General features: G+C 37.1%; 1 protein-coding gene across 1 annotated transcript; it reads right to left on the bottom strand.

Moving 5' to 3' along the window:
- Positions 1-5,798: 5,798 nt before the first annotated feature.
- On the bottom strand, positions 5,799-12,496 carry kcnk3b (potassium channel, subfamily K, member 3b). Its single transcript, XM_694909.10, has 2 exons — positions 12,077-12,496; positions 5,799-9,404 (listed from the first exon to the last, which is right to left on the bottom strand). Exons 1-2 carry the CDS (start codon positions 12,357-12,359, stop codon positions 8,536-8,538), a joined length of 1,152 nt encoding a protein of 383 aa, XP_700001.2. The 5' UTR covers positions 12,360-12,496; the 3' UTR covers positions 5,799-8,535.
- Between the last annotated feature and the right edge of the window lie 835 nt (positions 12,497-13,331).

Below are 13,331 nucleotides of genomic sequence, written 5' to 3'. Positions count from 1 at the left end.
TAATGGTGTTGAAAGAGTCACATACTGTATTTATAAGGTACAATTCACCCTAAAATATCATTCTGTCTTCATATAATGATGTATTGGCGGCCGCAAAATCACACATGACGTGAGCTGACCGTGAACTGTTACTACAGAGGGCGGACTATGATAGACGCGCGCGCGTCTGCTTCAGTGAACAGAACCTGCAGGTTTTGACTAACAGGTAATAAAGTAGTAAACAAAATTCAGTTTGTGGAACAGAGTGATCGTTCAGGAGCCGCGTGGGAAGTATGAACAGCAGTGGAAATGAAACCGAAAGCGTGCACATTATTTAAACAATCATATCGCATTTTAGAGTTATGATTACGACGAACATGAACTCTTTTGAGTACAGAGGTACACAAAAATGCACGTCAACATGATATACTTGATAGCGCCGACATCAGCGACGCCGAAGAAATAGTAAACCTGACTAAACTGCTGAAAAGAGCCACGACTGTCCTGTGTAATGAAAAGACGGCCACCCTGTCACTCATCATGCCCAACATGAAGACAGCCATCCATAAAAACCTCTCAGACAGATACACATAAGTTCAGGATTATTTTAAAGAACTGCTGATTACCTGGAAATGTAGATTGCACACACAAAAAACGCAAGTGACCAAGCAAAGCCTTAAGCTCTTACTGTCAAATTCAATTGAATTGAATCATTTCAATAATATTTTATAAAAAGTTTTTTAATTGTTTTATTTTCCAGAGACAGTCTTGTTTAATTAATTTTCTTAAAGAAGATTCAGTTTAACAAGTTGAAACAAAAGAAATACATAAAAAATTGTTTACATGGTAATAAAAAAAACTTTAAAAATAAAATTTGCATTTCAGTTTAATTTTCAATTTTTATTCCAAATATCGAGATACATATCGAATCGTGAACATTATATCGTGATACACATTGTATCGTGAGCTGAGTGTATCGTTACACCCCTACTTAAAACACTTTAATGTGTCACTCATGTGATGGAACTAGTCGTGAAGATCGGGGAAAAAATTAAACATGCTTGACTTTCTGCGATGGTGTCGTGACACATCGCAGATACGGTATTGGTTGTCGTGAACTATGACACATTACACTAGAAAAAACGATTGAATCTTGTGTTACAATGCCTATTTGTAATTTATGACTCCCCACAACATACTAATTCAAGGAAATCATGCCAAAATCATGCCAAAATCTTGTGATCTGACCAGGGCTTTAGCTGGATGCTGTGAAAAGCCACCAACTGGCAGTGCTGGTGTGCTTACCCAACACAATCTCACGGCAATTCGTAACTTTTTGATTTAGTGGCTAATTCGTATGGTTTTGTACGATCCAATTGGTACAATTTAGTAGGATTTGCTCATCCCGCAATGATGGTTGGGTTTAAGGGTGGGGTTAGGTGCCACACTTCCTTTTTAAAATCGTACAATTTCGTACGACTGAACTCATAGGAATTTGTACGAATTAACCACCAAACTGGCAAAACATAAAATACTTACGTATGCGCATCCAGTGTGCGGTCCTCTTTAGACTGTAAGCTGCTCAGCTTATGTTTACATTTGTAATATTTGTATTATTTGCTAATTAAAAAACACTCCTTGATTTATTTTTATAATGGTGAACCTGGCTGCATCCAAGTTCGGAGGCTGCTACTTTTATCTGGAGTTTGCATTTTGGCCCTGCATGTTCAATTTAAAATACTCTCCTTTTTTTATGGAGTTATATTAGCGTCACAATTCTGCGCACAAAAGATCAAGCTTTGAGGATACAAAATGGCTTGCTGTTATTGCTTTATCCAGTCTGTGTTCGAAAGATCATGTTTAAACTGAGCAAAATGGCTTGTTTCACTGGCTTTAACTCAGTTATGAGGTTTTGTGGTCCCTTTTGTGCGCATGCAAAATCATCCCAGAAGTATCCCAGTATACAAGAAAGCTAAAAATAATAACCCCAAACATGAACCATTATACTTGGATATGTGCCACTGTTACCCATTTGACATACAATAACAAACATTAATTTATATAGGGACAAAAAAAAGTGTATTTCTGTTCTATGGAACAAAATCAATGCCTAAAGTCTTGAATTAAAAAGCTTGTTGAATATCACAAACTGAAAAAAAATAATACACCGTATTAACAAGTTCTTGCATTTTTATGACTTGAATTCCAGGGTTTGTATTTTTAGGTCCTGAAATTTAACATATCTGTATATTTAAGCTGTGAATATTTCAACGAAAAATATTTCAAACACGTTTTCAAACTTAAAAATTCAATAATTCATATTCAATTTTCAGATTTCACTTAAAAAATATTCAATACCCTTTAAAAATACGATGTATAATATTCAAAAGGTAATTTTCAGTTCATTTTATTTCAGTTCAAATATTCGCTTCCATAAATTCAGTGGATCAAATTCGACTGTTAAAATTCAACATTACATCCGGGAACTGCAGGAAAAGCAATAGACTGCAGAGTGAAGATCGCCAGCTGCTCTAGCTTTCACCAGCAGGTGGAGATGGAATAATGTAAGATTTTTAACCCAGTAAACAGGCGATAAAAAGGCTATTAAAGGCACAAAAGTAGCATTTAATATTAATATCAATGCTTTGGACATTATAAATGATAAAAAGTATGAGTAAAATGAGTAAATGAGGTTTTAGTCATCTATATTTGCCCTTATGTAACGGAAGCCAGCTGGTGATCGCGTAAAGCTCACTCCTCGGATCCAGGGACAGTTGTTCTGCAATCTTATCGGAGCTTGTCTCCCATGCTGGCTCGTTACCTGCTCGGACCGGTGTAGTTACTTGCACATAAACCGTCTTTTGATGAATATGATGTTACACATTGTCTATCTTTATTGACTCTTTCTTCCATAGACACTAGTATTATATTGACAGCTAAAGATTATAAACGTAAGAGAAACAGGAGAGGAAATATTATAATAATAATACAAAATAGATAAACATTGACAGGGCTAAGAACAATTACGAACAAAGATTTTCAAAACCAGAGAGATTTTATGAGAATGTCACACAAAACAGAGTTCAGGTAGGCCTATGATTTAAGGTTGGTTATGGATGGGGCGTCTGATTTAAAATAATTTAACATGCGAATGCATTAAAGGAGGGTCTTCAGTTATTCACACAGAACCGCCTAATATGGGATAACTATAAGGAGTAATGTTTGCGCTGTTTAAACGCAGCTATGTCAGGATTGGCATAGGTTATACATTTTCATCATTTGAATTATTATTATGATTGTTAATATTATTATTGTATGACATTTAATTGGGCTATTGCGCTTAAATAAGTCATCCGTGATTCTAAATTAATATTTCTATTTATCCTTTTTATCACTCTGCCTGTCTTTCTCTTCTTTTTTCAAATTTTTGGGGTTCTGCCATGGTTAAACGATTGCAAAATGTGTTAGTTTGTCCAGATTATTGTTTTATTGTTATGTAGCCTATAGGCGAGAAAAAGGTATTAACGCAAAAGTGGCAATGTCGCAGCCAATTATAAGTAATAAAATGAGTCGCCTGTGGTTTGATAATAGGCAGTTATAACTGACTTTAATTTGTTTTCAGTATTAAATGAGAAAACCATTATTTATAACTTTTCAGCAACCGTTTGTATTTTATGATTAGCAATGTTGATCTTTTTTGCAGTTATTAAACATATAAACTTATTTAAACTGGTTTAAATTTAATATAGTTGTCACTTGAGCTAGTTTCATAAGATTATGTTTAGAGTGGTTTGACATGCGTGGTTGAGGGGTTCCTGCAAAGCAGCTCTGTTCATCATCATGGGGTATAACTGAGCTTTAATCGCCATCTACTGGAGAGAATGTATTTGCTCATTTATTCTTATTAACTCTTTTCTGCAAGTCTGTTTTATGATTTCACAAAGTCAACCCATTATGTTTTTATTTTATATTTTGAGATGATCATATTTAAATAAACAATTGCTAGGGTAGCTAATAGTTTCTTTTTTCTTGTTTTTTTTTTTTTTAAATCAGTAGCCTATAAAATCATAATTTTTGCTTGACAAAGTTATTGGTTTAGGATTCTGGATGCATTTTTGCTAAATGAGTGTTGGATACTCTCACACTAGTTAAATCAATTATATTATCAGAAATGACAGATATAAGAAATCCATTAATATTCATCACTCTTTTTACAATTATACAAGCAATTTCGCGCCGACGTCAGCTCCACTTTCGGAAATGGTAAACAGCGAGGTGTTATTCATATAAGCCCAAGCATGACATGTCATGATAATAATCGAAACACTCTTGTAGGCTATTCTTATGCTTGGCCAAATGTCATGACTTTCACTTTTATTTTACATTATTATGCACAAGCCCAGATATCATCTGAAACTTCGGAAGAATTCCTATCATATATTGGCAGCCATCCAGCATTTCTTAACCAGTTTGATATGCGGCGCTGGCTCTGACCGGCCACCGGAGCTCGCGGCCACTCGTTCGTCTTTGTCGTGCGCAAGCCACACAGCACATGCATAAAAACGTCAATCATTTCATTCATTCATCAATTCATTCATTTTCCTTCTGCTTCGTCTCTATTTTAGAGGAAAAGCAATAATCTGGACAAACTAAAGACATTTTGCAAACGTAACAGTGGCAGAACCATAAAAAATAGACAAAAAGAAGAGAAAGACGATAGCAAAGTGATAGCTAAAAAGGATGAATAGAAATAATAATTTAGAATCACGGATGACTTATTTAAGCGCAATAGCCCAAATACATGTCATAAAATATTAATATTAACAATCATAATTTAAATAATGAAATTATATAACCTATCCCATACCTGACATAGCTGCGTTTAAATAATAACTGAAGACGTCCCTTTAATGCATTTGCACGTTATGTTAAATTATTTTAAATTACACGCCCCATCCATAACCAACCTTAAATCATACCTGAACTCTGTTTAACATTTCCAAGTAAACTGTTTTGTGTGACATTCTCATAAAATCTCTCTGGTTTTGAAAATCTTTGATCGTAATTGTTCTTAGCCCTGTCAATGTTTATCTATTTTGTATTATTATTATAATATTTCCTCTCCTGTTTCTCTTACGTTTATATTCTTTAGCTGTCAATATAATACTTAGTGTGTATGGAAGAAAGAGTCAATAAAGATAGACAATGTGTAACATCATATTCATCAAAAGACGGTTTATGTGCAAGTAACCGAACCGGTCCGAGCAGGTAACGAGCCAGCATGGGAGACAAGCTCCGATAAGATTGCAGAACAACTGTCCCTGGATCCGAGGAGTGAGCTTTACGCGATCACCAGCTGGCTTCCGTTACATAAGGGCAAATATAGATGACTAAAACCTCATTTACTCATTTTACTCATACTTTTTATCATTTATAATGTCCAAAGCATTGATATTAATATTAAATGCTACTTTTGTGCCTTTAATAGCCTTTTTATCGCCTGTTTACTGGGTTAAAAATCTTACATTATTCCATCTCCACCTGCTGGTGAAAGCTAGAGCAGCTGGCGATCTTCACTCTGCAGTCTATTGCTTTTCCTGCAGTTCCCGGATGTAATGTTGAATTTTAAAACGTGTTTGAAATATTTTTTGTTAAAATATTCAAAGCTTAAATATACAGATATGTTAAATTTCAGGACCTAAAAATACAAACCCTGGAATTCAAGTCATAAAAATGCAAGAACTTGTTAATACGGTGTATTATTTTTTTCAGTTTGTGATATTCAACAAGCTTTTTAATTCAAGACTTTTGGCATTGATTTTGTTCCATACTGTTCTTTTTTATTATCACTCTAATCAACAATGAGTTACTTTTACCCTTGTTCCTTTATAGAAAGGACAATAATAGAAACATAAATGTACACTCTGTCCCATTCCCATTGGCCTGCTTGCCAAAGATAAATTTTAGCTTTCACATGAATGTAGATGCCAATCCCAAAAAAAAATCTAGAAGGAAAAGCAACAGATGCCGCCACCATGGGGGGGCAATACAGGCATTTGTCGTAATGGCGTTCCTTCTGTCACCGTGTCATGCAGGTTTAATAGCTGAAGGCAAAGTCTTGGGCACAAAGCGCTTTCTCCTTGGCAGGATGTGATGATGGCACACTCTCCTGTGTGGGCCAAACATAGCCTGAGCAGCAAGGCCTCTTTGAGTCACGGGGGACACACAGAACATGACGTCCAGATCGGTGCTGAAAGCACTCGGAGGGCCCGTATGGGATAAATGCTGTTTTTCTTCAAGCTCAAGTTCAGACCAAGGTCATATTTATACTTCATCTTCAAAGCTGACATTTATGTGCTCAACATCAAGAGTAATTAAATTCCTCGTGTTCAAGAGTTTTATACACTTTCCGCTCATAGATAGACAACTCTGTCCCAGTTATACCCTAGCCAATCTGCTTATTTTTATCACTCCATGTGACCTCCATCGGGATAATGTACTTTAGTAGGTTTCAAAAGGTCAGATTATTGTTTTATCATGCCGTACAGAGCTGGGCGAAGAGCGGGAGTCATGTCGATATGCCATCTGGATCCACAAATACCTGATAGGTGTTTCATTTTGCTGGTTACACTGACGTCTAGCATTGTAGGTGGGACATTACAGTGAAAGGGTACAGTCTGGCAATAATATCTCTCATCGTTTCACACAATATTTAATAAAGGGTGTTTGATTTAGTTCAACAACTAAAGGCCACACCTCTAAGCATTAAAAATGCTTATCATGCAGGGAGAATGAAACCGGTAGTACACTGTAAAACCCAAAAACGTTAACGTAACTCAAACCGTTTGAGGAAACTGATTGCTACAAACTATTTAAGCTCAAAAACTAATCCTAATGAGTACTGTTAACTTACTCGATTCGAGTAAATGAAGCAATTTGAGTACAGTAAAATCTAAAACAAATCAAGAAAATTTAAACCAACTGAGTACTGTAAAACCCAATAAGTAAAGGCATCTTAAACCATTTGAGGAAATCGATTGCTACAAACCATTTGAGTTGAACTAATCCAGGGGTTCCCAAACTTTTCAGGCCGCGACCCCCAAAATGTCAATGCCAGTGACTCGTGACCCCCAATATCCTCTGAGGTGGTTATAAATACAGAAACCTTGCATGCAATGGCGCACACACACCAATGGACCCAAGTCTATTCTTCTTTTAATTTTTTAATGTATGAGATCTGGAAATGGGCCACAAAGTTTAACCGGGTGTTATGAAATCTGCTGCATCTGACGCTATTGCTGCGTCTTTAATACAATGTAATTACCCCAGGGGTTGCAATCCAATAGAAGTAGTAACTATAAGCTACTATAGTAACTATATATGGTATAAACGACAATTTTTTATCTTCAGAAGCTTATGGATCAAATATGGTAATTCTTATGGTTTAATAAAAATAAATAGATTTTTGGAAACCACCAGGCGACCCCCTCTTCATTGTCCCGCGACCCCTCGGGGGGTCCCGACCCCCACTTTGAGAACCATTGAACTAATCTATGAGTACTGTGAACTTACTCCATTTAAGTTGAAGCAATGAGGTATTTAATGCACTCATTACCTTCAGAAACTGAGTTTAAAACTCTTTTCAAATGAGTAGAATCAACTTTCAGTCAATTTTGAGTTAACTACACTCATTTCACTTGATAAAGTTGACTGTTGGGTTTTACAGTGTAGGAAAATATGAGATGGAGGACTTTTATTATGCATTGCCCGTGAAACTTTGGTTTACTTGCAAAACTGCTGGTTGCCTGAGTAGCTTGGTGCACATCGTCCAGTGCCACGATTTCCATCACCAGTTTTATGAGTGGATGCTAAATCTAGTCAAGTGTAGCTTGCAAAAAAATAAAAATATTGTCATTGATTTATTTCTCACCTTCATGTCGTTCCAAAATGTTGCTTGATGGGGCTTTGTATGATTACAGTAGAACCGCTGAAGCTGAATGGAATGTTTTGACAATGTTTTCGCTTCCTTTTTTGGACTATGAACGTCTCTGGACCTTTGCTCCTGGATTTTATCCAAAATATCTTAAATTGTGTTCTGAAGATAAAAGAAAGGGAATCTGATTGACACGAGGGTGAGTAACTAATGGCTGAATTCAAATTTTTGGGTGAGAAAATGCTTAAATTGGTATTCCAAAGGCAGTTCAGTTCTTAGTTCAGTTGTGAACATCCTAGAATGCAAAGACAAATACGGCTGAAACGAATGAAATGAACACATTCACGACACTAACACCATAAGCATTTCAGACGAACAGCTTACACTTATATTCCACATCAGACTTTTTTTGGGCAGACTATATTTTAAAATGATTGTAAGTCTATTGCACCATTTTAAGGTGTAAATTTGAAGAATATCAACATCCAAAGTGTTTATAGAGCATAGATGTGTTTGTGTAAGAAGACTCAGTCTTGAGTGGTTCATTCAAGCATTTCATAATGTGAAAATAAATCATGTGACTCAATAAAGATCTACAGGACTGTGTAAGAAAGTGAGGTGATTCAGACAGAGCTGCGTCTTTTGGAGAAGAGCCTGAACGGCGAGATGTTTCTCAGGTCAGCAGACACAGTGCTAATGGCCGAGCAGCGTTGAGGGTTACACACGCAGCCCGTAGGGCCGTTTTCGAAGAAGTGATGGGGCGATACATCTCCTTGCTCCATAAGCGCATCAGTGAATGACAGATCCTGTGGGAGGATGACCAATTTCTCTCGGCTTCTGTACCACAGGCAGGAGCACACCGTCTGGAAGTGGAGCACCTCGGCGTAGACGCTCTTCAGCCCTCGTCTTTTGTCTCGGCCCACAGCGGATGGGCTCGGAGGTTCTGCACGGCGTAATACTGGACCTTGGTGTTTATCTTTGGAGAGCAGCGCTCTCTGCTCGGCATCTCTTCTCTCGTCCTCTGTGTTCATGGTCATGAAGCGTAGCACCACTAAATTGAGGAAAGCACCGATGACTGTGAGGCCCATCAGAATGTAGACAAAACTGAAGGCCACATAATGAGGGTCGTTCTGGAGAGCGTTGTCCTTTTGTAGGGCTACGTAGTCGCCAAAACCGATGGTGGTGAGGGTGATGAAGCAGTAGTAGAAGGCATGGAAAAAGGTCCAACCTTCGTAGTGGGAAAAGGCAGCTGCTCCTATGCACAAGGTGCTGACGCAGGAGAAAAAGCCGATGATCACCATGTTGGCCATGGAGACTTCCGGCCGCCGCAGGCCCATGCATTTCTTGGCTTTGTGCAACAGGAAGCGGACGAAGGTGTTAATGCGTTCGCCCAGGCTCTGGAACATCACCAGGGTGAGGGGGATGCCCAGAAGTGCATACCCCATGCAGAATGCCTTACCGGCATCCGTACTGGGGGCGGCATGGCCATAACCTTGGGAAAAAAGGAGGACAAGATAAGTGGACGTATGTTTAGATCAGAGCTGGACAACTATATCCACTATATCCACTAGTGTTTCACTCCAGTGGTGGTCAAACCTGGGCTTTTTGGTGATTCTGAAGACCTCAGTTGGTTTGTTTGGATGTGTTTGATTAGATTTAGAGCTAAAATCTGAGAGAAAGTGGATCTGGGGGAACAGAGTTGCCCACCCATGCTTGTAGAGCATCATAAAGCAACTTTGGAGTGGACTATAAATGGTTTGAGCCAGGTTTGACCCCCAACTAATCAAAGCTTGATTCCCCCTGAAGGACTTCAAAACTAGTGTGTATGGGGTCAGCAATTTAAATAGTGAGAAAAGGTTTGCTTTGATTCCCAGTGATGGGTTGCAGCTGGAAGGGTATCTGCTGCGTAAAACATATGCTGGATAAGTTGGCGGCTCATTCCGCTGTGGTAACCCCTGATTTATGAAAGGAATGAGCCAAAAAGAAAATGAATAAATGAATGAGTTTGCTTTGATCTGAATTAAATGATAATATTAATCATTAAAAAATATATGATAAAAGTATTCCCAGTGATGGGTTGCAGCTGGAAGGGCATCTGATGCGTAAAACATTTGCTGGATAAGTTGGCGGTTCATTCTGCTGTGGTAACCCCTGGTTTATAAAGGGACTAAGCTGAAAAAAAATGAATAAATGACTGAATAATAAATGTTTACATTCTCTGTGCATAAATATTCAGTGGGCAATCGGAAATAGAATATCTATTTTAAACACCAAATTAATGAACTATGTTTGTAATGACGGAACTTGCGACCTTACTTGGCTAACGAGGGTTTTCAGAAACACACTCCTGATCATTTTCTTAGCAGTATCAATTAATAAAATATTCAATGTTCATTTGAAGATCAGGTCTGTAGAACAGTACAGCCAAGACCTACTAACCAACTTGCTCTTGTATGAGTAAGCAATCGTAGGTCTTTGGTTCTCCAGAATGTGAGATTTACAATTTAGACTAATATTATTGCTCCCTGAGGTATGTCAGTTAAACAACCTCTTAATAAGTCAGAATAACATTTTTATGTGGTAAACAGTCCAGTCAATTGACTCTTCATCAAACGCTCACACCCCCCGGGTTTATTTGTACAGGATGTTCTTTTGCATCCTGTAAATATTATTACTAACATTCGTTGCACTTAACCATCCCAATTTTGTTATGACGATGCAGTAAACTCCCCAATGAGGGCAGACTAATACGGCATTAGCCTGGAGATTTGTTGGAGCTTTGTTTGCATGGCTCTCAATATCAGGATACTAAAAAACTCACAGATTAAGTTTTCAACAAGAAAATTAGGGCAATGAAGATTCAATTCATCATTGTTCATTTTCCTTCGGCTTAGTCCTTTAATTAATAAGGGGTCACCACAGGGGAATGAACCGCCAACTATTCCAGCATATGTTTTACACAGCGGATGCCCTTCCAGCTGCAACCCAATACTGGGAAGAAGATTTAATTGTTTGTGATTTATTATCAGCTGTTATGTAGCCATGTTCGCATTACAGTATCTCTGTTTTTGCTTTTATGTGGACTAGACGATGATAATTAACCCATAAATAAATAAATAAATTATTAAATAAATAAATAAAATGTTCTGTTGAGCTTAACCAAACCCAATAGACTATGTAAATCATAACTATAGTTTAAGATAAACCTGACCAAAATACATCGGGAGAGAAAAAATTGAGTTAATCAAATTTAATAACCATCCACTGGTTGTTGTACTAGGTTGTATAATAACAATAATAATAATAATAATAATAATAATGGTAGTAAAAGTAATTTAATTCAGATTTTGAACTACTAAAAGCAATCTGGGTTTTTTTAAACGAAACATAGGGGTTGGAGGTAATTTTGCATTGTCTTCAGAGAAGACAGACTTAACATACATTAGCATTTTGTAGTGTGCTCTTCTAAAAATAGCCCATGACCATTTTTGAATTAATCCACCGGAAGCAATGACCAACATCATCATCACCATGAACTGTAACACAGGATTAAGCACTCCAGTGATGCCGGTATGGGGTGTTTTTCTTCATGTTTTACCTCACATATTACTTGGAAATCATTTATGCCTTAAGCTATTTCAATTTAATTGTGTTTTTCAGTTTTACAACCAATTTAATTGTATAGTATTGTCGACTTCCCAAACATATTTTCCGTAGTACACTTCATATTGATTTAAAAAGGCATATAACGTGTTTGCTTTCTGTTTGTTGTACAATATGCTGCCAATAACCGAGGTGCTTCAGATGAAAACTAAATGTCGGCTTTATAGCTCGTAAAATACGATAATAGTGGTCAGTTCTACCGACACGAGCACAAAATAGTGTTCCACACATGATAAGATAATGTTAAGTCTAATGAATAAACAAATGCGTTTATTCGTGCATAAAAAAGTATATATAACATATTTCCTCGCGCAAACATAAGAATGTTTCCTCTCAGAGAATACGTTTCGTCTTGAAATATGATCTAAACTGTTCTTAATTAACACATTATTGTGAAGCAAACAGTAAAATAAAACTACAAGAAGACACCTAATGCAAACATGAACTATAAAATAGAATAAAACTACAGTGATAACAAATGAAGTCAACTCTAAGATTTACCTATGGTTGTTATCACAGTGATGGCGAAATAGAAAGACCCGGAGAACTTCCACTGGACTCCTGCTTTGTGGGGCTTCAGGAGCAACACGACCTTCTCAATCTGATCAAAGTCAAGCCTGGTGAGGTTGTATTTATGCATGAGCAGGAATTTGCGGTAGTCGAGTCTGCCCTTCTGGCTTTTCTCTTGCTTTGACTCGAGAGCGTCGAAAACTCCCGCTCCGATGAGCAAATAGGACAAAGTGCAGATGATTAAGGCGAGTGTCCGCACGTTTTGCCTCTTCATCTTCTCATAGTCGCCTCAAAATATCCCTCAGTTTTCAAAGCTCCGGCTCGGGCATGGGAACTTTCCTGATTCATGGCTTGTAGCTCTTGGCAGCGAGAGTCATTCCAGCTGAGGGTCTCCTGAAAATAAGCTGCCACAAGGAACCGCTATTAAAAGAAGTGTGTTTAGTGGGAGCTGTTCTTTCAGCACCACCCCCAGAGACCGATACTCACACCTTATATGGGCAATTCCTCCTTCTGTTTCCCGAGAGTTCACTTCTTCTAAACCGAGGGGAGGATGGAGGTTTGTATACTGTGATGTGTTATCGATTATTTGACGTTGTAATTATCAAGTGATTACTGAAAATATGTCACTTTTTAAAATCGATTCAATTTACGAGAGGAGTCTTTGCAGTGATCTGCTTTGGTCTCCCTAGAGAAGTTTTTCCGAGAACAGTTCTTAACAGAACCCACTGTTATTGTAAAAATAATAGTTTAATAATGAGCCTTAGTTCACTTTTCCAGTAGGTGTTAAAGGCTTTTAATGAAAACACAGATTGCTATAAATCAGGCTGTACCTTCTTTTGCAATTTATGTTATTTTTGAGAAAATGTGACAGACATATATCAAGAAATTAAAACGACACTTGAAAATTCTCTGGATTTGTCAGAATGGGTTTGAGTAAAATGTTAATATGTGTTTTATTCTATAAGGGACTGATTATGATTCCTTCATATAATAAATTACAATCTGTTATAATATCTGTTAGAATATTAGTCACATGAACAACTTTTTAGTCAAAATGGGATAACAAATGTTTTCATTTTGTGTAATACATCAAATACTGATTTCTGATTGCTTTTTAAGTGTTCTTCAAAATAATTTGTATTGTGTTTTTTAAAAAAGTAATGCAAATAATGACAAATAATAAACGGTCAGCATTTTACATTTATATTCAGTCATTTACAGGATAAAAAAAAATTACTTGAACACA

This window comes from Danio rerio, chromosome 17, assembly GCF_049306965.1.
Source record: "Danio rerio strain Tuebingen ecotype United States chromosome 17, GRCz12tu, whole genome shotgun sequence".
Classification (NCBI taxonomy): Eukaryota; Metazoa; Chordata; class Actinopteri; order Cypriniformes; family Danionidae; genus Danio; species Danio rerio.
Note: the sequence above shows the minus strand (reverse complement) of the source record. Positions and strands in the feature narration are given on the sequence as shown.

What these genes read in the sequence shown, in the direction of transcription:
- kcnk3b (XM_694909.10), bottom strand. Translation starts at nt 12,359, where the DNA reads ATGAAGAGGCAAAACGTGCGGACACTCGCCTTAATCATCTGCACTTTG. An exon ending in CACTGTGATAACAACCATAG is followed by an intron (nt 9,405 to 12,076) that starts GTAAATCTTAGA and finishes TTTTTTCCCAAG; the next exon opens with GTTATGGCCATGCCGCCCCC.